Source organism: Micromys minutus, assembly GCF_963924665.1.
Source record: "Micromys minutus genome assembly, chromosome: 14".
NCBI lineage: Eukaryota > Metazoa > Chordata > Mammalia > Rodentia > Muridae > Micromys > Micromys minutus.
This window is the reverse complement of record NC_137983.1, coordinates 53,127,202-53,152,990: the sequence shown is the minus strand read 5'-3', so window position 1 is coordinate 53,152,990 and position 25,789 is coordinate 53,127,202. Positions and strand designations below refer to the sequence as shown.

The 25,789-nt window shown below is 47.4% G+C and overlaps 1 protein-coding gene across 3 annotated transcripts in view; it reads left to right on the top strand.

Annotated features, from left to right (window-relative positions):
- ARHGEF7 (Rho guanine nucleotide exchange factor 7) overlaps nt 1-25,789 on the top strand; it is a gene marked incomplete at its 5' end in the record, with an annotated part of 99,824 nt that overhangs the window by 50,655 nt on the left and 23,380 nt on the right. For all 3 annotated transcript variants that reach the window (XM_080928490.1, XM_080928489.1, XM_080928491.1), the window contains 8 exons: nt 2,725-2,926; nt 8,006-8,094; nt 15,081-15,175; nt 15,412-15,507; nt 19,462-19,584; nt 23,287-23,425; nt 24,082-24,141; nt 24,729-24,875. In XM_080928490.1, the coding sequence (XP_080784616.1) occupies nt 2,725-2,926; nt 8,006-8,094; nt 15,081-15,175; nt 15,412-15,507; nt 19,462-19,584; nt 23,287-23,425; nt 24,082-24,141; nt 24,729-24,875 (951 nt within the window). The remainder of the gene's footprint in view (nt 1-2,724; nt 2,927-8,005; nt 8,095-15,080; nt 15,176-15,411; nt 15,508-19,461; nt 19,585-23,286; nt 23,426-24,081; nt 24,142-24,728; nt 24,876-25,789) is intronic.

Here is a 25,789-nt window from a genome sequence, read left to right as displayed (position 1 = left end):
TCAGGTAATTGCTCACTGTGCACATGAGTATGAGAATGCACAGCACAGATATGCATAAGCCTGGCTGCACAGAGGAGATGGATGGTACAGGAGCCTGCTGCCGGAGAACAGGGCAGGGCCCAGGATGTTTCGCAGGCACTACACTGAGGATGCACATCACTCAGAAATGCTTAGGGATATGTCTAACTGTATCCTATGTCCCTCTTTGTTTTTAACATTCCTGTGAAGCCACTCAAACTTAGTGTTCATGACGAACCACATGACTCCAGTGAATTCCTGAAGCCTTCCCATTAGCAAACCCTACAACCTCGTTTTTTTGAGTTAGAGCACATGGAAAACTGTGGTCCTGTTAAAGTCGGAAGGACTTGATTATTTCACTCACAGCAGGAGTGCTTCCAGTTTCACTGAGACTCTTGGGGAATCAGGACTGCCATCCCACTGACTGGAAAGATCGCATGGTGGGACACCTGTTAAAGTGTGCAACCCCCTTAGAGCAGAAGACTGAAGGCAGCTCTTTCTCTGCCTAAAGCCTGCCCCTTAAGCCTTCTCAGTCAGCTCTGGCTGCCCTGGACCTGAGGAAGAAGAAAGACTTCTCTCCCTCTCCTCCTCCTCAGAGGAGAACTTGTGAGTAGAAGCTGGAGCGAGTGTCTGCGGGAGGTTGCAGCCCTCACTCCCCAAGAGGAGATGCGAAACTTCTCAGAAAAAGAAAACCCACAATTGCCATGGTGGAGGGAACAACAGGTCTTTCCTGCTTAGAATCTAAGTGGATTTCTGACATATTCCTCTTAGGTTTTAAAAGCCTATTTACTACTGTGTAGGCTACTCTCAGCATGGGCTGTGTGTGCTGTGGGCTTTGGATTAGGGTTTCTCCCATGTGAGATGCCCTGTCATGCTTTGTCTTTTGAACTCTTCTGATGCTGTCGAATGTCTGGGTCTGAGTTTTCATCTACTGACAGCCAAGTGTGGCTGTAGTCATCAGTGTGGCTCTCGGCGTTGGCAGGGTTAGTGTGAGCATCTCTGGGAGGAATGACTAGATTGTAATGGCATTTCCTCCTTTCTTGGAGCTGGGGACCTTAGATTCTGGTGTTTTCCTGACACTGCTCTAGTACCAGTCTCCAAGTTGACAAACTGTGCTGTCGAAGATTATGTCAAAGCCTTCTCACATAGGTTTTATTAGTACAACATCCATGGAAGATGGCTAAGCTTCTTCAGTGAGTTAGATTTCAGCCTCCTGGGCCAGTTTCTAAACCACTTGGAGCATCCGAGAGCAGAATATTCTTTCTGCTGTGTTAGCTTCCTTTCCTCTGGAGTTGTTCTTCATTGATTATCATCCATTGAGCACCCTTTTCTGTTTTGCCAAAAATTTCCTGAATGAAATGAAGTCTGCTGTGCAATGGGGGACATCTTTTGTTGTGTCTTTGACACCGTGGCATGGGTTTCTGTGGGGTCCAGTAGGTGGAGGGCCAGAAAACACTAGTGTGCTCACACGGGGCCACCTCCTGCTGTCCAGTGGGGAGGTGACCAGGACTCCTAGCTAGTCTTCACGGATGCAGTGGGCTGTGGTGATGGGGCATCCTGTCAGCCGTGGCTCATCCCAAGGTGCAGGTAAAATGAGCCCACAGTGCAGTGGATGGCCTACGGTGTCTGGTCCCTACATAGGTAGGTGTAGATTTTGCAGATTGATTCTGTTTCTATAGTGTGGAGAGAGGCTGGTCTAGGGTTTTGTCTGTTTGGTCCCTTGATGGTAGATTTATGTTTCTCAGCCTCTTCAGAGCCCCTCTCCAAGCTGGGTGGAGGAGAGAGATGACACCCCACCCCCGCTAACCTTCGAATCTCTGTTCAGAGACCTAGAAGTGCAGTCTCTGAGTACTGCATGATCCAGGATGGGAGGTGTTGTTTTCCTGTTGGTGATTCCGGAATAGATGCTTGTTAGAGTCTTAGTGTAGGTGCAAGCTTGGCGAGGTGAGGGTTCTTTGTACTGATGGGCATGCTGCTTGGTATAAGCTTGTAGAACTCTTTTAGAGATTAGTTTAGGAATATCTATTAAAATTAAAATGTTTTTACGAATGTCCGAGTGCTAGAATTTAACATAAAGACTTATTTTATATTTGCAATGAGAAATGGATGTATAAGTATTTTTAATGGAACTTTTTGTAAGATAAGAGAAACACTGTGTAGAGTACATAGACAAACATTTGGAATGACCTAACAGTTAGTGGCTCAAGTGTACTGTGTGGCTTTATGTAGTTGGAACATGTCCACAGTTTGTTTCCAAGATTAGTTTCCAAGGTAGAGATACTCACAGTTATGAGGCCCACCTGCCTGCCTGAGTGGTAGTGTAGAGTTTCTTCCCTGCCATTTGATAGTAGTCAAGGTGCATAGGGAAATCGGGGGGGGGGGGGTGTTAAGCTTCTTAAAGACACTTTCCTGCTGTTTGTTTTAATTTTGAGACAGGGTCTTACTTTGTAGTGCTGTCTGGCCTGGAACTCACCTTATAGATCAGGCTGGTCTGGAATTTAGATCTACCTGCCTCTGCCTCTCTGCCTCTGCCTCATGATGGGATTAAAGGCGTGCACCATTATGCCTGGTGCTTTTCTGTTGTTGGAATGTGGGGCATTTATACAAATGTGTTGACCATCTTTATGACAGTGAATTGTGTCTTTTATAGGAAAGCAGACCATACTTCATGGAACTTTCTCCCACTCCTCCCTGCCTGTCTTCTAGGACATGACTGATAACACCAACAGCCAGCTGGTAGTACGAGCCAAGTTTAACTTCCAGCAGACCAACGAAGATGAGCTCTCCTTCTCAAAGGGTGATGTCATCCATGTCACACGCGTGGAGGAAGGAGGCTGGTGGGAGGGCACACACAATGGCAGGACCGGTTGGTTCCCCAGCAACTACGTGCGAGAGATCAAGCCAAGTGGTGAGTGGCTAAATCTGACTGTGGGAGGAGCCAAAGGATGTGAGCGTTCTCATCTTGAGTGCCTGCTCTCCATTAAGTGCAGAAAAAGTGTCTGGTCTTGGATAGTGTCTTGAGTTCAGTGGAATGGACTTCATCCTCTCCTGTGTCTTGGGATGCTGGATAAAGAAAGGCCCCCATAATTATAAACTGGCTTTGCATTAGATCATGACGTTACCCAGATGTTTTCATAAGAAAAACCTCTTGGGTCTGTTAAATGATGTCCAGGTAATCTTGGAGCTGAGATCAAGTGATTCTCCTGCCTCAGCCTTTTGAGTCACTAGGTTCACAGGCTTGTACCTCTGTAGCCACCCATCTGCTTGTTTTTGTTGTCATCTGTATTATGTTATAACTGGTGACTTCTGATGGCCCGGGCCAGGATGTGTCTTATTATTGCCATTGCTTTTTTTAACCAGTTAGTCACGGGCAGGTAATTTCTGCCATTTTTCCTATGAAAATGTGTTGATTTTCCTGTTTCCTGTTTTTGACTCTTTGTTCATGACAGATCTTTTGGGTGGATAGCAGCTTTAGCCCACTCTCACTGCTGCTTAGCTGTAATTTGTGTCTTGGAATTGAGAGCTCTCTGGGGCTAGTGGTTTAATGTGCACTTGTCATCAGTGCAAGGCCGGGAAAGTCCTGGACTTCCAAGATTTGTTGATGAGATTCAGTACTGTCCTTTCTGATACAAGTATTCCTTGGTTATTCTCGAATAGTGGATCCCTGCGTATGTCAAGAAGCAGCCAGGGAAAGATGGCTACTCATTTTCAAGGAATGTACAGCACGCGTGTGCGTGTGCACGTGTGTATGTGTGCGAGTGCGAGACCTGGTTTCTTTTACATTTAGATTTTCTTGTTAAAATGCAAACCAAGTGAAAAGATACCATAGGCAGGGCTTTTAGGAGAGTGTTCCTCATGCTGTAAGTAGGTCCTTTGGGAAGAGAGACCTGCTCAGGAGAGGTGGTTAGTCAGTCTGGTTTGTCTAAGTCATGTGGCTGTTTCTGCGGCCTCTAGTTTGAATTGCTGTAGCAGGAGTGGCTCGTGACATTTTTACTTCTCAGATACTTCTTGCAGGATTTGTAGTTCACCTAGAATGAGAAATGCCACTAGGTGGGCACTGAGGTCTCAGAGTCCTCTTCACATGTCTTCTGGAAATATTTTCACATAGATATAAATTTAGTGCTGTCTCTTGGCAGCATGCCGTAGAGTGTGCCTTGCATGTAGGGTTGCTGTTACACTGTGTGTGGGGAGTGTGGGGGAAAGAGGATGCTTCAGGAAGAACCAGTGTGTGTGTAAGTGCCAACTCCTTTACTCCACCCTCAGTCCTTGCTTACATCTTATTTGAGTTTGTGACTGTGCCAGTTTAAAGTGTGCCCAGACTACTCTGGTCTCCAAGATATATATTGGGGATGGGGATGTGGCTTAGTGCCGGAGCACATTCCTAACATTTACGGCTGCTGGCTTTGATCCTCAGCTTACCCTCTTTAGGAGTACTGGTTTTCAGGGAGGTAAGTTGAATTCTTAGTTTTTGTGCCAAACTGAGACCTACAGGGCATCCCCCCCCCCCTTTTTTTTAAATATAAGAAATACCAATTTTGCATATTAGTTTTATGCTGAATCCTCTACTTGACGGTGAGACAGGAGAGTAGCCTCTTTTGGGTATAGTTCCTGCTTACAGTATTTTCTTACTGTGAGTTGATTGTAAGGAAAGTTAAGCCAGTCTGATTCTAAATATTGGTAGTTCAGGCAGAATGGTGTGAAAACACATTATAAAAATCCATTTCAACAACGTCTTTGTAGCCAGCAGTTGAATCCAAGAGTTAGACAGTCACATTTTGGTATTGTATTTTCCAGTAGTTTATTTGGTGTTGTAATTGTGGGATTGGATTCCTTTTGTAATTTATAGTTGCTGTTAGTGTTCTGAGTACAAAGCTGTCAGTTCCAGAGTACCCCAGACTGAGCTTCTGAGGGCCATTCCTCACCAAACAAAAGCTCGAGTCCATTTCCTTGGTCGACCTTTTTCTTTTGTATCCTGTTTTGGTTTGATTTACAGCTTTTGTGCAAACAAAAAAGCCAAAGGCTGCTTCTGAAAGCAGTTTTCTCCCTTTCCCTCTGCTATTGTGCCTCTCTGGGAAATAGACTGCCACTGTCTGTCTCCCTCATGGTGAGACTTGGCCCACACCTGGCTTGTTTTCAGTAGTTTCTCTTTGAACACAGATACCATCATACTGATAAAAAGCATGACCAAAAGTGACTTGGGAGGTAAAGGACTATTGTGTATGCATTCTAACCATTGTCCATTAGAGAGAACTTAAGGCAGGATCTCACACAGGGCAGGAACCTGGAGGCAAGAGCTGAAGAAGAGGCCACGGAGGGTTTGCTTACTCAGTGGATGGAAGCAGTTTCTTTAATGAGAACTTTTCTTTCCAGATGGCTTTAACCTGTGTCAGGTTGACAAATTTTGTAGTGCGGGACTTTCAGGAGTCTGTAAGAATCTTTGGTTGTCAGGGTATAAGTTTGTAGCTTCTGGTGTGTGCAGTGGTACGGAAGGTTGTACTTGTTAGGCAGCTTTTATGTACACCGTTTTCAGATGTGTAATATGTATGAATTTCTACTGTGTTTTATCCATACAGGCAGTGTGTGTGGTTAACACACACATTTCCCTCAGTTCAAGAGAGAAGGGAGGAGGAGACAGGAGGTTCTGGGGACCAGTGGTATTGGGTTTACTGTTGCTGAGTGAATGTGGAGGCACTGGTCATGTGTAGTCAGCATCATGTTGTGCTTGTGGCCACAAATGACCATCCTAAGGGCTGATGTGGGCTGCTGAGAACACACATCAATGGCCGAGTGCTCAGAGGCCCACTTTTATGTGGAGTTTTATGCTTGCTCAGCTGCTTTAAGGTGATTACATCCATATGTGTTGTGGCTCAGTGTCCGTCCTTGCAGTCTCTGGGTCAGTTGGTGGAAGCATGAAGGCTGTCATGATTGCTGTCATTAAAGGTCCTGCTTTGCTTATTGTCTGCCCCTCCCTTCCCCAGGAGTGCTGTGAACTCTACCTTTGGGACTCTCCCTCCGAGTCCTTTCACACCTACATCTGTGCTGATGATATTGAATGTGCAGACACTTCTGTGGAGTGAGGAGTGGCTCTTGGGCCCTCTTTCTGTAGACTTGCTTGCTTTTAGCAAAGGCTTTGTGAGGTTGGCTGTAGTCTCTCTGGCCATTGGGGCTTCATAGAAGCGGCTCATGGCCTTTGAGAGCTGTTAGTAAGATGTGTTGGGGCACATGGTCACAGTCTTCCCATCTACCCTGTGCTCTGTTGCAGTCCTCAAAGGGGGAAGACAGCTGTTCTACTCTTTCTGGTTCTTGTTTGTTGCTGTTATAGTCTGAAACTTCATTATGAAAAACTTTCTATTGGTTCTCGTAGTAAATACTGAATTTTATTGACTAGGTAATGCCTTCTGGGGTGTAACTAAAAGAAGAGAGAAGAGAATTTAGAGATTTTTTGCTTTGCTGTTACTTTGAGCTCCTGTGCTGGTCCATGAGCTCACGGGTGTGCTTTCTTCAAGGGTCAGGGTCAGAGGTCACACTTTACCACTTCATACCTCGTCCAGACTCCAGGTTTTCCAGACTTAAATTACTGCTACATAGATACCAAGTGTCTCACAGCTGAAATTCCCAGTCCTCTGAATCTGCATGTGGAAAGAATGGGTCTCAGCCAGAAGCACTGGGGTTCCTCTTTGTTTACTTACACTTAGGGAATGACTGGTTTCTCCATCCTATAGGCAGAGCTCCTTCAACTAGAAAGAATATGTTATTTCTTTCAGCTCTTTGGGAAAACTTGACAATGAGGTACTGCATGAATGTTTAGGCAAGCAGTCCCGTGTTGGGGAGCCCAAGGTTAAAGCTTGTGAGTTCTCTTTGGGTATTTGGGTTATGTTGTGGTTGAAAAGATACGGAAGGTACCAGACAGGCGGTTGCTTTTAGGACCTGTAGCCTGGGAATGTTGGGTATGAAAATAGTCTTGAGACCCTGGTGCTATGAGATGGCAGTGGGAGGAAATGTGAACAGAGAGTAAGAGAGCCATAGAGAGACAGGACAGCTGCCTCCTCACACCCAGAGGGAAAGAATCCCTCTGCTCAGTGACCAGAATTCACACAGCAGGATTATTACAGGGAGGCACTAATCTGAGTTTCTGGGGTAAAAATGTGGCTGTGTGTCTCCCCCCTGACCTGGAGAGTCAGTTATAGTGGGATGGACCCCAGAGCCAGTGTTAGATTGCGTGTACCATCTAGCTACCCCTCAGAGCCAACAACAGGCAGACATCTACCACAGACCATCATCCCTGAGACCAGTGGATTCACCCCTTCCCCCAATAGAAACAGTGGCAGGTAGACCCACCCATCTCACAGAGCAAGTAAGGGACATGCGCACGGAAGCCCTGGTAGATACAGACAAATGGATGACATGAAACACTGATGCTTACAGGCCTTCTCCCAATAGAGTGGGGAGTCTGTGGATGGTGGCAGGTGGCAGGATCCTGAGTGTAGACCACTTAGAGTGCTGCCAGCCCAGGTGGAGTTTCTTGCTGAGTGTATCTTTTCTTCCCTCTGTGTTTCTGCATATGTGTTGGTTATTAGAAGCCTTTCACTTACCACTGTTTTAGCGTGTGGAATTCCCAGAGCTGTGGGTCTTGGTGTTTTGAGACCCTTATATACCTGCTTACATTTTTCTAACTGTTTGGGGCACATTTTATATTTATGACCCCGTGAAGCTGAACTTTTCCTGGCTCTGCCAAGAGTAATTTCTAAGATGCTTCCATCCCAACCTGGAGAAAGGGGTGGGTGAAGGGGTTCAGTAACTGGCTGGGCTCCTGGCCCTGTGTGACCTTGCTTTCCATCGTGAGAAGTGGTCTGCTCCTCAGTGGCTGTGCAAGGCCCTTCCTTCACCTTCTCGAGTTGGCTTTTAGGTGAGGCTTTGGCATGCAGACCTGCTGTGATTGTTACCTTGGCTTTGACTAATACAGTGTTCTTCTATGTTTTAATTGCAGAGAAGCCTGTGTCACCCAAATCAGGGACCTTGAAGAGCCCTCCCAAAGGGTTCGATACAACTGCCATCAACAAGAGCTATTACAATGTGGTGAGTAATGCAGACAGCGCCTTGCATATCCTATACCAATGACGCTGTGACCGGTGCACACGCACAGCTCTGCTGCCTTGAAGGCGTGTCTAGGGAGCCGAGATTCCCACCTCTTGTCACAGTCTGGTGCTATGACTACTGAGTGTTTAAAAGTAAGGCTTAAAAAGGTGTAGTGCCTGATTTAAAATCCTTACATACTCCAGGTGCCTGTAGGACTGGTTGAAATGGATTAGATATCCTTTAGTTTTATAGGTTCTGGTTTGTTTCAAATGCTCTTGTCTTTCTTGAGATCATTGTGTCTGTATCAGTGTACGTGGAGTTAGAGGCATCACCTAGACCAGTAGTTCTCAGTTTGTGAGTTGTGACCCTTACAGAGAGGGTTCACCTAAGACCAGTGGAAAACACAGACATTTACATTTCAGTTCATAACAGTAGCAAAATGACAGTTATGAAGTAGCAACAAAATCATTTTATGGTTGGGTCACCACAGTGTGAGGAACTTGGTGAAAGGGTTGAGGACGATAGCTCTAGAGTCCCTAATCAGTAAAGCCAGGTCTTATTTGTGATATGGTGCCCTTGGTTCTGCTCTGGTTTTGCTAGCCGTCAGCTGCCTGGGCTGAACTCTGACGTGTCATAAGTGCTGTCAGCTGTCAGGTCAGGTTCCTGCACCTGACACTTGTCACTGTGGCGTGCACTCAGCTCTAGCTAAGGTGCTGATGGTGTGGTTCAGTGGAAGGGGTACATGTTCTGGCTCTAATTGTCCTTGTTGTTTAGCCATGGATGGTTGGAGATGAGCTTCTGGCTGTCAGAGCCATGGCTTGACTTGCAGTGTGATGTCGATTGACATGATGATTGACATTGGCCGTGAACTGTGAAGAGAGTCTGCCATTAGCCTTTGGGTACCTGCTGAAGACTCGTGGAGCTTTCCATGGTACCAGGCAGCACATTTAGAAACGCTGAAACAAAGTGCAGAGATGCCACTGAACTGTTCTGTTTGCAAGCAGGTGTCCTGTGATGAGACCTACTTTGTCTGAACTTGATGTATCCTGATAGTGAGCCCACTGGCTCCACCCATAGCATGATGACAGGCATTTTTTTCCCATTAGGATCCAGTAAGGACTTGGATGTCCTACTCGGAGACCCTTGCCAGTCTTGAATGTGTTTGCATCCATCAATGGAGTCTGCTCACTTAGCAGGCTTTCCTTCTGAGCACATTGTGTTGCTAAAGACAGTAACTGTGAAGTCTAGTGTGGAAAGAATACAGGGTGGTTTTCTCTCGACATACTTAGTGCTGACTGAGTCAGTAACTGTGCCAGTGTCCAAAGCAGACATACATTATTGGAAGCTGCAAGACACTTCTGTGCTGTGTTCCTGAGTGGCATTGGGCTTATCCTCTGCTCCTTGCAGCCTCCATGGGCTAAAAAAGAAAGAGGCTGGTGCAGACACTGCTAACCCAGGTGTTGCTTTATCTGCTCTTTTGTCTTTCACTTTAAGATTTCTTTTATGTCCCACATCTCTAGTTACATTTCTGTTTCTTTGAAAAGACACATGACCAAAGCAACTTCCAAAGGGAACTCTTTACTGGGTTCCCAGTTCCAGGGGCTAGAGTCTGTCTGCGATCATCACGGTGAGGAGCACAGTGGCAGGCAGGCAGCCAGACAAGCACGGCACTCAGGGGGGGAGGGAGGGAGGGAGAGGAAGTGGGGGAATGAGAGGTGGAGAGGGGAAGTGGGGGAAATGGGGGAAGGCTCATACTAACTGGCATGGTTTTTGGAACCTCAAAGCCTCCCTGCCCCCCAGTGCTATACCTTCTTCAACAAGGCCGTACCTCCTAATCCTTAGTGGGGACAGAACATTCAGAAGCGAGGCAGTGAAGGACAATCTCATTCTGTGACCTTGAGAGTCTGACAGGTGAGCTTTGGGAGACCTACAGCGTGATTTCCTGGCTCTCCTGGGAGTGCCTCGCTTCTTATGTCCTAGGCAGTTTCTGTGGAAGTGGGACACCTGCCAGCTCCTCCAACAAATTTTCTTCCTGCTGTTTCTTTGTGATTGCTTGTGTTACGTGGGCCAGGATGACACAGGTTGCAGTTTCAGGTGGCAGCAGGAGCCCAGCATGGATGGTGAGTGAGGTAGTGAGTGAGTTAACCTAACCCCAGGGAATGCCAGAGACCTCCTGACTTAAAAAGTCCCTCACAGAGAAGCCTGGAGTGATAGTGTTGGTAGCTGTGTCTGTCAGGTGATGGGTGGGCAGCGTTTCCTACTACCTAACTCAGAATGCTCATAACCCAGGAAGATTCCTTTGTGTAAAAGAAGGAGCAGGAGGCCGGGTGTCTAGCGATAGCCAATAAGCTGCTTAGCCGGGGTTGGAGTACAGCTGCGCCTGAGTACACATAAATTTTGCCTGACTGAGCCGCTCAGAGGAGGTGTGGGTGTAAGTGGGTGTGTCCCTGAATACTACTCTATTGACATGGATTCTTTGGACCCACTTTATCTGGTAAATCTTTTTTAAAGTGTTGTTTTCCTTATTTAAAATAATTTATTTATGTTTAATGAGCATTGTTTTTTTGCCTGTGAGTATGTCTGTGTGAGGGTGTTGAATTCCCTTGAACCACAGTTACAGACAATTGTGATGGGTGCTGGGAACTGAACCCAGGTTCTCTGGAAGGGCAGCCAGTACTGTAATCTCTGAGTTGTAACTCTCTGCCCTTTATCTGGTCAAACTTTAACATTTGGAAGAAATGTCTCTCCCAAACCTAGTGAGTCCTGAGTTAGGAATACTGTAGTAAAACTATTTGCTTTAAAAGGTAGATACTGAAACACACCTGTCTGTCAGTTAAGTGGGTTCTAAATGTCAGGAGGTTATTAAAGGCAAGTGCAGATCAAGATATTGTCTCAGTTTCTTTTCCTGTTCTTGTGGTAAACCGCCGGACAACAGCATCTTAAGGAAGGGTGTATTTTGGCTCAGTGTCAGGTCACACAGCCCATCATGATGGGGAGTCCAGAAGCAGAGGTAGAGAAGCTAGTCCTCTTGTGCTCTCAGTCAGGAAAGAGTAATGAGTGCTGCGCTTACTCATTTTCCCTTCACATACTGCCCAGGATCACAGTTTAGGGATTGGTACCCCCCACAGTGGGCAGAAGCTCATCCCCCAGGTGATGCTACATTCTGTCAAGATGACAGTTGGATTAGCCCTCACCACGCTGGTCAATCAGTAATGTCAGAGTGGGATCTCTGCTGTTCCCGAGAATCACAGAGCCAGTGGAACACTTATATCTCTACCACTTTCTTGCTCACAGAGCACACAGACTACTTGTCAAACACTGAGTTGTGACTAGAGTCCAACTTGGCAATTTCCATTTTGAAAATTCAGAAAGACTGGACCAGCAGTGTGGATGCTAAAGCACGCTTGTCTGACAGTTAAGCTGGTCTAGATGTCAAGAGGTTATTAAAGGCAAGAAAATTCTGTGGAAGCATGAGCCCCTGAGTTTGGATCCCAGCATCCATGGAGAAGCCAGGTGAGTGCCAGGGAGGTGAGACAGTTGCTCCCTAGAGCTCACTGATGAGCTAGTCTCCCTGACTGAGTTCCGGGTTCCTTCCCGATCTCAAAAGTCTAAAATGGAAAGTGATTGAGGAAAACTCACGAATGTGCACACATGCACACTCATACAAACACACAAAAGACTGAACTCCATGGTGGCGTGTGGTGGGGTGGTTGGCAGAATGGAGATTGTTTAGGACAGGACAGATGTGCCGTTTCACTGGCCCTTGTGCGTACACTAGGCTTGTACTGTGAACATTTGGGTTTAGTTTATGGTGCTCTTTGGGAGGATCTTAAAGCAATGAGCTGATAAGGCCTTGTGTTCTTATATGTTAGTTATTTTATAGATGTTTCTGAGAAGGGAGCCCAGGGCCTCATGCCTGCTAGGAGGCCTTCTGTCACTGAGCTACACCTCCTGCCCTGTAGATTAGTTCTTTTTAAAGGACACACAGGACATCTCAAGTTTGAGATGCCAGTGTTCCTTTAACCGCCTCTCTGTGTCTGTGTCTGCACAGTGTGGGAGTTGGTTTGTTTCAAGGCGGAAGGTCTTAGGGACATTTGTGTGGCTGCCGAGGGTGCCCGCCCTCCTGGGTGGCACTGTTGTATGACTGGATAGCTGTGTCTCGTGACTCAGAGCCAGCCATGCCGCCTGGGGTTTTTCCTTTGGCTTTCTTCAGCACTGTGGGTCACAAAGTCTGCATCCCCCCGAACACTGCTATATTCTGGGTTCCCAGGCATGGTGTGATGGAGCTGTTTCCACTGGGGTGAGGTCCATGGGGTCCTGCAGCAGCCAGCATGTGCCTGAGGCGCAAAGAGGAGGAGAGGTGAGGCTAGTGACTGGCAGACTCAGGCCAGGTAGGGTGACGAGGCTACCTAGGTCAAAAAGCACATAAGGCTCCTGGATGGGGGGGTTGGTGCCGTTGTTGCAGATGGGTGAGTGGGTATGTGGCCGTGTGTTCCTGTGCACACACCAGTGTATCTTGCCGTGTCTTCTGGGGAGTGTCGAAAGTAGTATGTGGTCAGTAGCTGGAGCAGAGCGGCAGGGTGAGCTTGCTTCTTGGGGCCATGGGTAGCTTTGTGGCATTCCCTTGGGAAGCCTTGGTTTGCGTTTGCACAGCTGAGTTCAGGCTGTGGCCGAGGAGGGCCGTGTGCTGGGGTCTGACCAGGACTCTAGCAGTGTTCTTCCTTTGCTCAGCACCTTGGGAATGGTAGGTTTGGAGGGTGTGTCCCGCTCAGGTCTCCAGCCGTCCCTCCCTCCTCCCTGTGCTGCAGCATTGGTGTAGACTTTCCCTTCTGCATCCTGGGATGATTCTTTTTTTCTTCAGACCTCCTGTTCTGTAACTTTCTGAGAACTGCATCTGGTTTACGTGACTGTCTCTGGAGCAGTATCTGCAGTGTGCTCCTGTCACCAGGCCTTTGGCACTGGGTTTAGTGAGTGTCATAGCAGGACATTGTCAGTTTGGGTGCACCATCTAGATTTCCCCTCAAAGGAATGAACTCCCTGCATGGCCCCTCCCGCTCCTGGCTGTCTCCCAAGCTCTCTCCATGAATAGGTCTATTCAGGAGGAAGCCAGAGTTGGGCATCTGAGGAGACAGAGCCTGTCGTGTTTCATTTGGGGTTGAGTGTGTAAGCTGCTTGTGACGCTTCATCTACTTAGGGATCCTTAGAGTCTGCGGAGACAGCACCGGACTGAAGAGCAGTTCGACAGTGCATGTGAAGTTCAGCTCAAGTCAGCTCCTCAAAGTCATGGTCAGAACGTGAAGGCTGCCATCTTGACCAGCCCTTGTGTTCTGTGATGAGTTACAAGGCATGTGTGGGCTTTGTGAGGCAACAAGTACGTGCATTCAGGAAGTGCTCAGAAAGCGCACACTGTGTGACCTAGTTAAAACAGCCCTGGCTGTCCAGAGGGTGGGGTGGAAAGGGCTGAGAAGGGACTTCCCTCAGTGGGTGGGGCCCTGTTTGTAGAGCTCGGAGTTCTGCCCTTTAGGGGGCCAGTGACAGAGCAACGCACTGTCACTTTTTGGCTCTGCAGTTCGACAGGTGTTGACCATGGAAGGATTTAACTGCTCTGAGAAGGAAGCTTTGTGTGTATGGGAGTGGGTTAGGAGGCGTCCTGGGACTTAATTTCAGGGACTTGGGCTACGAGGAACTGTGTTCCTACTTCTTGCTCCCCCCATTTCTCTACCACCCCCCACACACACTTATTTGGGAACAGTATATGCTGTTTGCCCACTGTTACTCATGCTAGCTTTGAACTTGCCTCAGAGGTAGGGCAACCCTTAAATTTGTAATTATCATGCCGAAGCCTTCTAAGTGGCTGAGACGATGGGTGTGGGCACCAGGCCCAGATAAAGGACATGGTTTCCAGGGATTAAAGACTACTGTGCCCTACGGTAGTGACAGGTATCTGTTGTTTGTATGCCAGTGCTTGTGGCTCTTGGCCTTTAGGAAGTCCATACCTCTGTCCTGCTTGATCGGGTGCCTATGGTATTGGTGGCTTCTGGTGGGAAGCATTTCTTTAAGTTCATCTGCTTGGAACTTTGAAAATTTTACAGTTAGTTTATACTTACTCCGCTGTTCTTGAGAAGAATGTCTATTTAAAGTTTTTTGGCTTTTCTAGGCCTTTTATCTTCAACGAATGTTGTGTGGGGATATTACACTAAGGAAAGTCTGTGTTTCCCATAGGGTTATTTCAGATTCTTAGATTTAGGCAAGGATAAAGTTTATGTTTTAAATTGGGATGTCTTACACGCAGGTTAAGTGTCCATTACCCCAGGGCCTGGAACCAGACTTTAGTTGGATTCTGGAGTTGGGGATGTTTGCACATCACCTCATTAGTTGGACATTCCTAAACTCAAACTCTGAAGTGGTCCAAAGTGTAAACCCCAAAGCCTCATAGTAGTGCTCAAAAAGCTGAAGACTCTTGATCACTTTGGGTTTGGGCTGTTTTGCTTAGGGATGCTCAGCTGCATGTAAGAATGAATAGTTTTTTTTCTAGTTCAGCGAGCCTCAGCAAGTGTGTATAGAGTTCAGAGTCACTCTGTTCTCCACTCCCCTCTGCCTGTCATTGTAGGTTAGTTTCCCGCTCTTAGACTAGCTGGGTGATTTTTGTGTGCAGTACTTGGTGGTTGCTTTTTCTGTACCACACTGCCCATTGGTGCTTTGATACTGTCTACAGTCTGTCCTTTGTAATTTAAGTAGACCTGGCCTTGCTTGTCCAAGGATGGAATGTGCTTTCACAAAACCTAGGCATGCCTGTTGTCGGTAAGACACAGTCAGAGCTCTGGTCTTCATAGTTCATCATCTAGGGTTAGTGAGTAATAACCACAGAAGAGCAACGCCAGTAAGTGCGTTAGTATTGCATGTCAGCCACAAAGTGTGACGTGACGGATGGAGACGGACTTGCTAGTTTATAACCTGCCAGAGTGACGGCTCATTCCTCACCACAGGTGCTACAGAACATCCTGGAAACAGAACACGAGTATTCTAAGGAGCTGCAGTCTGTGCTCTCAACCTACCTGCGGCCACTGCAGGCCAGCGAGAAGTAAGTTGGGCAGAATGTGTGTGTTGACTGCCTGCTGGCTGGTCCTCCTCAGTCTGTACTTGTGTTTGGTGAGGAGGGAGGAGGCTGAGGTGGTGGGTGGAGGTCAGAGTGCCCACTTGCTGCAGACATAGCATCGTGTTCACCAGAATAGTGCCCTCAGTGATATTTTATGGTAGGAAGTCAGGATTGATGTCAGACCACTGACAGACTTCTACTTTGGTTTTTCTTGGCCTTAGGTTGAGTACAACAAACACTTCATATTTAATGGGAAATCTAGAAGAAATATCTTCCTTCCAGCAAGTGCTTGTGCAGTCCCTAGAAGAATGTACGAAGTAAGTAAACGTCTGAGAGCTTCCAAATACACACGTGTTTAGTTGGCATCAAAAGCATCAAGTTTAACATTTAAAGTGTTAAATTTTAGAATTAATAGGTCTGAAGATAAAAGCTAGGTTTTTTTTTTTTTTCTTTAGGTAATTTTGTAATAAAAGCTGTAAATTAGTCTGGCTGGGTTTGATGACACATTGTTTAGCCTGAGAAGACATCAGGAGAGAGCAAGGGTTTAAGCTGACGACAGAGGAGGGAAGGTGCCACCTGGTCAGAGGCAGAGGTGACCAACCTACCAACCTGTGACTGAGCTGTTTACATGCTGTGCACTGTGGAGGGTGACTTTTTCCAGTGTGGTCTTCTAGCGCTGTGTTACTCTGGTCTGCAAATAGCCATGTATGGATAGCATGCCTTGGGCTTGTAGAAGTAACCACAGGGTTACTTTTCATATATGTCCTTTGTTTACTGAGTTCCTAACATGTTCCAGGCAGTAATCTCAATTTTTAGGTGTGTTAATTCATCAAATCCTTTAAACGACCTATTGAGAGGTGGGATTTAAGATAAAATTGGGGACAGAGTAGTGGACTAGAATGCAAAGCCAATGGCCTGCCTCCTTCCCTCTTTCCCTCCCTCCCCACAGTGGGGAGTGTCCATTGATCCTGAGATGATAGCCCATCCCCACCTCCCGAGACTCTAGAGCTGCTTCTGTTCTGGTGGTTGAATGTTCAGAATGTGTTTGGCTGTAAGCTTTCCTGTAACACATTGTTGCAGTTGATAGGATTCCTTTCTTGGGACTCACTGTATTTCTGTTAGATGGCATGAAGAGGTTTTCCTTCAGTACCAGCAGCACTGGGCTGGGGACGTTAACCGTGGCTTGTCAGTTACTTCTATAAACAGTTCTGGGACCAGAGAGATGACTAGGTGGGTAAAGCTGCTTGCCACCAAGACTTGATAGGAAGGTCTGTCCCCAGGACCTACCTACACAAGAGACCTCTGATCTCTCCACAGGGGCTGTGGTGTGTGCACAACACAGATATGTGCACAAGTGTGAAAACATTTTCAAATACATTCTGAGAATATTCATTTTGTCTTAAGTTTCAAATAAGATGTATAGAAGCTTTAGAATGTCTTTGTATTTTATTATGAAAACAACTTAACATTCTGTTAAATTGTTAACCTCAAAAATTGTTCACTTTGGGAATGATGAGGATAATGTTACTGAGCTGAAGTGCTCTGTGTGGTAATGACTGGAGCCCTAATAGTTAATGTCGCCTCAGCTCACCAGCTCCCCTTCTTGCAGAGTACTGGCTGCTGAGGTTTGCTTAAATTCTGAGACAAGGGCCTGGAGTTAATCACATTGCCTGTTCTTGCTGAGGACCTGGGTTCTGTTCCCAGCTTTGGCCTCTACAGGCAGCCATGATGTACACAGGTGTATGTGGCAGCAAAACACCCATTTTATATATAAAACTTAAAAACAAACAAACGAAACCCAAAATGGAGACCAGATCTTGATAGGGTACCAAGCCAGAGCTGAGTCTCTGTAGCCAAGGCTATCTCTTATCTCTGCTCATGTTCCTCCTGCCTTGCTGTCTTTGTGAGTGGGATCATAGGTGTGCAGCATCAGGTTACAGAAAAATCATGGTGCTGTTACCTTACGAAGGCAAGGCAGAGATTTGGGGTGAGATCCCAAGCCCAGTTTTGAGCTGATTTTGTCTTGAGGCAGGGTGTCAAGTCTGCTGTCTGGGCCTGGAGTGTGGCCTAAGGCAGAGTGACAGTAGAAACAACCTCTCGGAGGAACACAGCAGGGTTGTTGTGTTTTAGAGCCACCCCTCCCCCAGCCTGTTGTGTTGAGTGGAGCCTGTGTGGAGTCTGTGTGCTCTCTCAGACCCTCTGTAGGCGGCTGTGGTTCAGGCCTATGCTTTCTGTGCTACCTCTGTCTGCAGGCTGTCACCACTGGGTGTCACCTCTGCTCCCAGACATTGTTGGCAGGAAGAGTCTGTTGAGCTAGGAGCTTCCCACCTGTTTCTCTTTCCTCCTTGTTTTTCTCTTGTCAGGCAGGTGTCTAGCCATTGAGTCAATGAAGGCAGAGAGGGAATGAATTTTAAGTGATCTAATGAGTGTAAATAAAACTCAGGTTATTATTTTAGGTTTTTATTTTGTTAAAAAATGGAGATTTTATTTATGTGTATGAGTGTTTTGCTTTCATGTATGTATGTGTTCTAGGTGTATGCTTGGTGTCAGTGGAGTTCAGAAGAGGGCATTGGAGCCTCTGAAACTGGAATTACAGAGGTTTGTGAGCCTCTATGTGGGTACTGGGAACCAAACCTTCTCAGGCACATCTGATGGTTCTATGGTACAGCTCAACCTCCTCCAAATAACTGATGTGAGGCTAATGAAAGATTAAAAACATGCCTGCTGCTCTCCACCATCCACATAAAGAGCCAGGGCCTGTCAGAGAGCATAATGTTTTCTAAAAATACACTGCCTCCCTTGCAGGAAAGACAATTAAGATATCCATATCCATCCATCCATCCGTACATACATACATACATACATACATACATACATGCATGCATGCATGCATGCATGCATACATACATACATACATACATAAATAAATACATACATACATACACACATAACATACATAGATACATACCCGAGGCTAGAGAAATGCCTCAGTAGTTAAGAGTGCTTATTGCTGTACTGGACCTGGGTTTGGCTCATGAGGGCAGCAGAGCAAAGACGATACCCTCACTGGTGGCAGGCCCAGTCTTCTTTCCAGGGCCCATTTGTGGGTCAGGCCTGTTGCCTTCCTGTTTGACTGTTTCTAAAGGGGTATGTGCTCTGGTGTCTGCCTAGACAACAGAGGTCTGGGCTTCAGTGGGTAGAATTGTGCCACTGTAATGTCACCATGCTGTCTGTGTAGTACTGAGGGAGCCTTGAGCTGCTCAGCCCTCTGTGAAGCTAGCTCCAGATTCCAGTGCTGTTGCTCGCTCTTACACGCTGTGCTGTCTGGGTTAGGGCTTTCCCATGAAGTGTGGGAACCAGTTCCTGTACGGACACTGACCTTTTCCTTGGCCATTCTGCCCAGGCTTTTCTTTGGTTTGCCTGTGCTTGTGTCTTTTCCATTTTGGAACTTTGGTGTGGTATACAGCAGTATACATACCTTGGTCGTGTACACTGCTTTCTACTCTTGGTTTCTAGGACTCCATGCTTCTACTGTCTACTGTATTTTCCCATCACTGCTTTATGTTGTGTTTTATTTGCACTGCAGGGGATTGATCTCAGAGCCTTAAGTGTGCCTAATGCATGTTATCTCTGCCCATGGCCTGTGTCCCAGTCCTGGGTCACAAATGTGCTAGGAATCTGGTGAATGTGCATTTCTGGGGTACAGGAAGGTGGGGGTATCCTTTCAGCCTGTCTGTAGCATGGTGTCCTACCCCAAGCCTACACTTGTGGGAGATAGGCAGCGCACCTCAGGCTCCCAGTGACCCTGGAATATGGCCCCACTTGTGTCTCACTGCTGCTGTGCACTCTCCATCTCCACAGTGGCTTCTAGTTGACCGTTCCTTTAAACTTTAGACTCCTGAGCCATTGCCAATGCCTGTGAGTGGGAGGAGCTGCTCCTGGCTCCGCCCTGCAGTGAGATGCATCTTTACTACTCATTCATGTGCCACCCTCAGTACTACAGGGCAGGAAACTTCCGTACACAGCGTGTTTGCTGTGCAGTGTGTGAGGCCTCAGGACTTTTTTTCCTCACCACACAGAGAACATGGATTTGGCTAGATTGGTCAGTCACTGTGGCATATTAAACCTAGCCATCAGGATACTGTGGAAAGAACCTGTCAGCCTACAGGAGTGGCAGGGTCAGAAAGGTGTGGAGGCCGGGCAGAAAAGATCACAGAGCACCTGCCACAAACTGGCTTCTTCCTGTCTGATCGTGCCTCTCCTTCCTACAGGTCTCCTGAAGCCCAGCAGAGAGTCGGCGGCTGCTTCCTGAGCCTGATGCCGCAGATGAGGACCCTGTACCTCGCTTACTGTGCCAACCACCCATCTGCTGTGAGCGTCCTCACAGAGCACAGGTTTGTTGCCCAGCCATCTGGGACAGAAGGGAAGGGAGGTGGAGCATGTTCAAACATAGCAAGGATAATGTTTATTTTCCTCAGAATGAGTGCTTGAACATCTGTCAAGAGGTGGTCCATGTGGTTGTGAAAGAAAAGGGTACTGAGGCCGTGTCTCCTACAAAGGAAAACCTCTAACTGGGGCCAGGTCACAGTCCGGGGCTTACTCATCGCCACCATGGCAGCACACAGACAAGCTTGGTGTTGAGGAGGTAGCTGTGACATCTGGGTCCTCGGGCATCAGGAGAGAGAGAATGGCCCTGGGTCTGGACTGGAGCTTCTGAAACCTCAAAGCCGAGCTCCCCTTACCCCTACACACAGAGTTCCTTCAATAATGCTACTCTCTATGATCCTGTGGAGACTGTTTTCATTCAAGTCACTATATGCTGGAAGGATGGCTCATTGGGTAACAGTCCCTCTGTGCAGCATAGAATCTTAAGTTTGGACCTAGAACCCTAGAAATGAGGGGCACGTGTAAGCCATCTCTGAGTGGCAAAGACCGGATTGCCAGAACATGCTGGCTGTTAGACTCTTTAGTTCAATGAGAGACCTTGTGTCATGGGTTATGTCAGGTAGAGCAGGATGCCCAAAATCCTTCCCTGGCTTGTTCATGTGTGCCCATAGCAGACATGTAGACATGTATCTCCCTAACCTCCCCCCCACCCCCACAATACAAGCAAAAAAGGGGGGGGGCAGAACAAAAGAGGATCCTCTGACCTTTAATCTGAGGCCTTTTCTTTGGTGAGAGCCTGGAGGGAGCTGGCATCTGCTTCGGAGGTCACCGCTTCAGAGTGGGGCCGGTGTGCCAGGCAGAGCCCTGAAGGCAGAGCGCTCACTTGCACGCCATTAGCTTGAGCCTCTCAACCCCAAGCAGAAACCAGTGTGCAGGATTTTGCTTGCTTTGTGTGCTGCCAGCCATTCCCTTTGAGTCGGGAAAGAAATTGCTGGGTTGTCTGAGGCATTTTCAGGGAGACCCCTTCTAATGCATGCTGGGACTTGAGAACTGGCATTGTGCCAGGTGACTGGGCAAATGTCAGGCAAGCTCAGAATGGTTTCTGATGCTACAAGAGGCACAGCATTTTTTATTAACACGACAATTTATTACTATTGGAAAAAATTATGTGGCTTCATTTATAAACAGCAGTTCAGTTTATTCAAAGCTATTAATGGAAAAGTATTCACCAGCATCAAGATACACGTCATTGTGCTTTTTATTTAAGTAGCGTTAACATATTCTTACCTGAACATTTTGATGTAAAACTACTGAAACACAAGTAAATACCGTGGAGTCTGCCCTGCCTGCCTGCCTAGAGGCTGGAGTGGCCATTCCCTGTTCATAGGGTCATGAAGGCATTAGTGCACCATGCATGTGCTGGTCACTCACCGAAGGGCAGACGTAGGAAGGTTCATTATTTTGTCTGGCTTTGGTAAGAAAAGTAAGTGGCTGCAAACATTTCCTGCTCCTTGGTGTACTCAGATTTTTGAGAACCACAGTGTCCTCACCTGTCAAACTTCTACAGTTCTGGGTGGAGGCTGGAATTTTGGACCACTGTGTAGGGAAGGGGGCTGGAGGGCTTCACAATCAGAGGGAAGTACTGTGGTCCTTCTTTCTACCCGAGGTCGGGATGGGCCAGCCTCTCCCTCTCTAGCATGAAGCTTCATGCAGCTACACTTCAGCTTGACTCATACAGATACTGTTTGTGTCTCTAAATACTCTTTAGGTATGTAATGAAGAGGGAGCTAAAGAGCAAGTGCTATGTTCTGTTCCAATACCACCACCCCCCCCCACCATTGTGGAGAGAGTGCCTGGCCCTACAGGGTGGAGTGAGAACAGGAATGGCAGGATGGGCAGTCCTGGGCAGAGCCTGTCTAACTTGTGTGGGAAGCAGCAGCGCTGAGGAAATGCCTGTGCTCAGTGCCGCTCACCTCCACTCTGCTATTACTTCAGTGACTGTTTGAGTCGTGTCTGAAAGGCAAGCACTTCTCAAAATAACCAGGGGGAAGCTCAGATGAGCTATTATGTGGGGAGTGTCCGGGTTGCCCACTCAACGTGGCATGTTTAAATGTGGAGTGAGGACTTTAGGACCTGCTCTGAAAGCCAGGAGCAACTTGGTGTGGGATCCTGAGCCATAAAGAGGAGAATCCTTCTGAGCCAGCGGATACAGCAGGATGTGGTGTCTGTGTGCTCTTCTGAAGTCCCTGAGCTGTGAGGGTTTTCTCTCAGCCTCCCACAGATCCTATCCCTCTCCTGAGGCGTAAGTTGGTGATTTGAGCCGTGAGTTCCCTGTGCCTGATCACTTCCTTCAGCAGCTTTCTCTCCTGAGATGCTGGGCTGTCAGTCTTGCTGCTGTCCTGAAGCTCTGATGCCCATTCCGCTGCCACACTGAGTCTGCTCATTAGATTCTGTTTTGATGTCTGAGCCTAGTTCTTGAGTTTCTAAGTAAGGTTGTTTAAGCCTGAAAGCGTTGCTTTTGCAAGCTGGGTGTAGTTTATTGATGGGACTACCCTGGGTTTGGTTTTGTTCTGGATTCTTAGGTGTCAGAAGTGCTGTGCCCCTGACGGTGGATGTCCCTTTGTACATTGTTACCAGTCACCATTTGTAGGTCTGTCTGTGGGCACCATGTTCAGTATGGCTTTTATAAGTTATCTGTAAGAACACGTTTTTCACTGGTTTGTTACTTTTGCTTTTCTGACACCAGAAGAACACTGTTCAGATCCCAGGCAGTTACTTTGGCTCCTTTAAATTTCATCTCATTAGGAGTTCTGAGCATGGGGTACTGTAGTTCCCTGCAGTGAGTAAGTTGTGACATTTTAGTGAACCTGGACTACCATAATGACTAGGACCCATTTTCCCTGCCTGTGGATCCCGGAAAGGGAAGCCTCTGTTACAAAGGTGGTGTTGGGCTGTGCTCATTCAGAGGAAGTTAGCAAGGGGGTGTTTTTCTCAGTCACCCCACAGTGCTTTAGAGTGAGTGGATGGGGGTGGAGAGAGCAGTTTTAGCAGGACTCAAAACCTAAAACAAACCCAGTTGTGAACTGTAAGAAAAGATGTTCAGCAGAAATGAAGGATGCTGGGAAATAGTTATCACTTGAAACTTGTCATAGAAAACATCAGCTGAATAGTGAGGATGGCTGCGGGAAGGGAGTGGAGTGCTGAAGATAATACTGGAAGTGCTGGGCATGTTTCTGACCCCAGTCTGCCTTGTGTGTGGATGAGATGGTGTGATGCTGTGACATCTTTCCCATGCCTGTGTACCTGGCCCTGTTGTACTGGGCTGCTCTGTATGCTGCTGCTGCTCCCAGAGAACATGGTCAGCTCGCCAGCTCTTGGGCATGTGTCTCACATCAGAGTAAGGGGGTCCTCACAGGCCTCTGTGGCTCAGGGACAGCTAATTGCGGCTCTTACCCGCCTGCTCTCTGGAGACTCTGAGAGTTTGTAATGGTCTCCATGAAGCCAGCATGCCCAGAGTAAAGACATGCCTTGTGGGGAGAGTGATTTTGGATTCCTTTCGCATTGTATGGTAACCAGCATATTTGCTGTAGCCATTGCAGTAGGCCATTTTGTCTTAGAAGAAACTGGGTGTGAAACAGCTCTGCTCTGCTCTGTGTTTCTAACTGGAGCCTTTTCTCTCTCCCTCCTCCCCCCACCCCCCTGCTGCCCAGTGAGGACCTGGGAGAGTTCATGGAAACAAAAGGTGCCAGCAGCCCTGGGATCCTGGTGCTGACCACTGGACTGAGCAAGCCCTTCATGCGCCTGGACAAGTATCCCACACTGCTGAAGGAGCTGGAGAGGCACATGGAGGTGCAGCTGCTCCCTAATCCGAGGCCTTGAGCCATCTTTGTCAGGCCCCTTGTGTCTGTGAAACCTAGTGCTTGTCTAGAGTTTGCAGCGTATCGGTTTTCAGGGAGACTTTGTTAAGTATGAAGGTTTTCTCCTCTAGCCCTAGGAGAAAGATCTGTCTTTTTACTTTCTTGTGTGCCCATCTACCCACCAAGGGCTCCAGAAAACTGCAGAGTGTAGTGTCAAGTAGAGCTGAGTGTCCTTGCAGCTTTTAGTTACAGGCAGTAGGACCAAAGGCTGAGTGATAGTGGGAACGTGTTGTGTGGGTTGGCAGCTTGCAGATCTGACAGGTCTCCGGTTCTTGTTCTTAGGCTTAGGTGTGTCTGTAGACACTTTCACAACTGCTCAGCTCAGCTCTGCCTTCTAGGGTGGAGTTGTCAGAGGCGGTTTAAGCACTCATGTGGCCATGTTCTCATGAGGCTTTATTTACCAAACAGTGTGGCTTGGTGACCCTTCTTGGAATTTTGTTCTAAATTAATTTTCCTCAAGTCTTCTGGCACCATAATCCCTTAAAAGATAACCAGGCCTCATGCTGAGAAGCTAATGGCTAAAGAGTAGCAAAAAGTCTCCAGGGTGTTTTTGATGCGAGAGTTAATCTTCCCTTTCTTTATCCAAAGGATTATCATCCTGATAGACAAGATATTCAAAAATCTATGACTGCCTTCAAAAACCTTTCAGTAAGTGGTTAAGTTTATGGCATTTTCTCTGACATTCTCATGACCAATGCATGTTGGGTTAGCCCCCGCTGGAAAGATGCACAGTAAACAAGAGACTAAGTGCAGTGCTTATTGAGATGGTAAGGACGTGCACAGCAGTGCCCAGGAAATTCTCCCACTTGAGTGCACTGTGGGCACCAGAGCCAGAACTGAGGTGATTGAAATTCCAAAGGGCACGGTGCAGTTCATGCTGCAGATGCTGTGAACACGCTTGACTCCTTGCCTCCGGGTCCAGGGTGCTTCAGTGACATGCAGGACACCAGCTGTTGCCCAGCTCACTCCTTCCTCCTCTCAGGCCTCTCTGCTGGCAGGTCCTGATGGAGCTTTATTGTATGCTGCTTGTCCTGAGACTAACAGAACAGCCTGTAAAACTTAGGGTGCTAGAGCGGGAGCACGTGTTGCCTTCTTGGCTTGACTTTATTTACTCCTTATAGTTAAGCAGACATTTGACTGGTATAGAACAACATAATTGTATAAGCAGAAGCAGGGTGGTAAAGCAAGGCTCTGGAAGCTTCTGTCTCTTAACACATGTGTTCTGTGTCCCACAGGCTCAGTGTCAAGAAGTACGAAAAAGGAAAGAGCTGGAGCTGCAGATCCTGACAGAGCCCATCAGGAGCTGGGAGGGGGACAGCATACAGACACTGGGCAGTGTCACGTACATGTCCCAAGTCACGATTCAGTGTGTAGGAAGCGAGGTACGGAGGCCCACCTTCATGCCATGGCTCTTTCCCACCCCTAAGATTTGGTCTTCCAGGTCTAGAGGAATGGAATGTGCTGCTGTGTATGTGGGAGCCTCGCACTTGTGGTCCACTTCTCATCCCTGACAAACATGGAGAGTTTGGTCCGGGTAGAAAATTCACAGCACATGGGCTTGTTGCCAGTTCCCATCCACCCAATGACTGAAGAAGAAACAGAATTTGCCCATAAGTTATAGTGTAGATACTATTGGAAAAATCGTCTTGTTCTTTTATCACACTGACCTCTAACACTTCAATCTTTCAGAATGTGTTCTTTAATCAAATGCTTTTTATGTGTGTGGGTGTTTTTCTGCGTGCATGTTTTTGTACAAGGTTCATGCAGTGCCCACAGAGACCAGAAGAGGATGTCTGGGCTCCCTGGAAACAGAGTTACAGACAGTTGTGAGCTGTTATGTGAGTGCTGGGAATTAAACTTGAGTCCTCTGGAAGAACAGCCAGTATTCTTAAACCACAGAGCCATTAGAACCCCTTATTAAGTGATTTATAGGTTTTGTAGTAAGATAACTATGCAACATTTCCCAAAGTGCTAAGTCTCCGTAACAGTGGTCATATTACTCCAAAGAGAGCCAGAGCTGCCATGCCCTAGAAAGAGGTCTGCTGGCACTCAACAGCCTGTGTGCCTCCAAGAGAGCATGGCAGGATGTTTCAGCAGCTTCTTAGGATATACACCCTCCTCATCCCTGCCAGCCTTTGAGTGGATGCGGTGTTGTGAAGAATTGCTTGGGAAGCTGTTCACTTACCCACATCTGAAGGCAGGGGCTTATGCTGGAAAACTAGCCCCTCTCTGTCCTTCAGAATCTCTGGACTTCCGTCCCTTAGATGTGTGTGTTGTCTTTGACTTTTGTTACTTT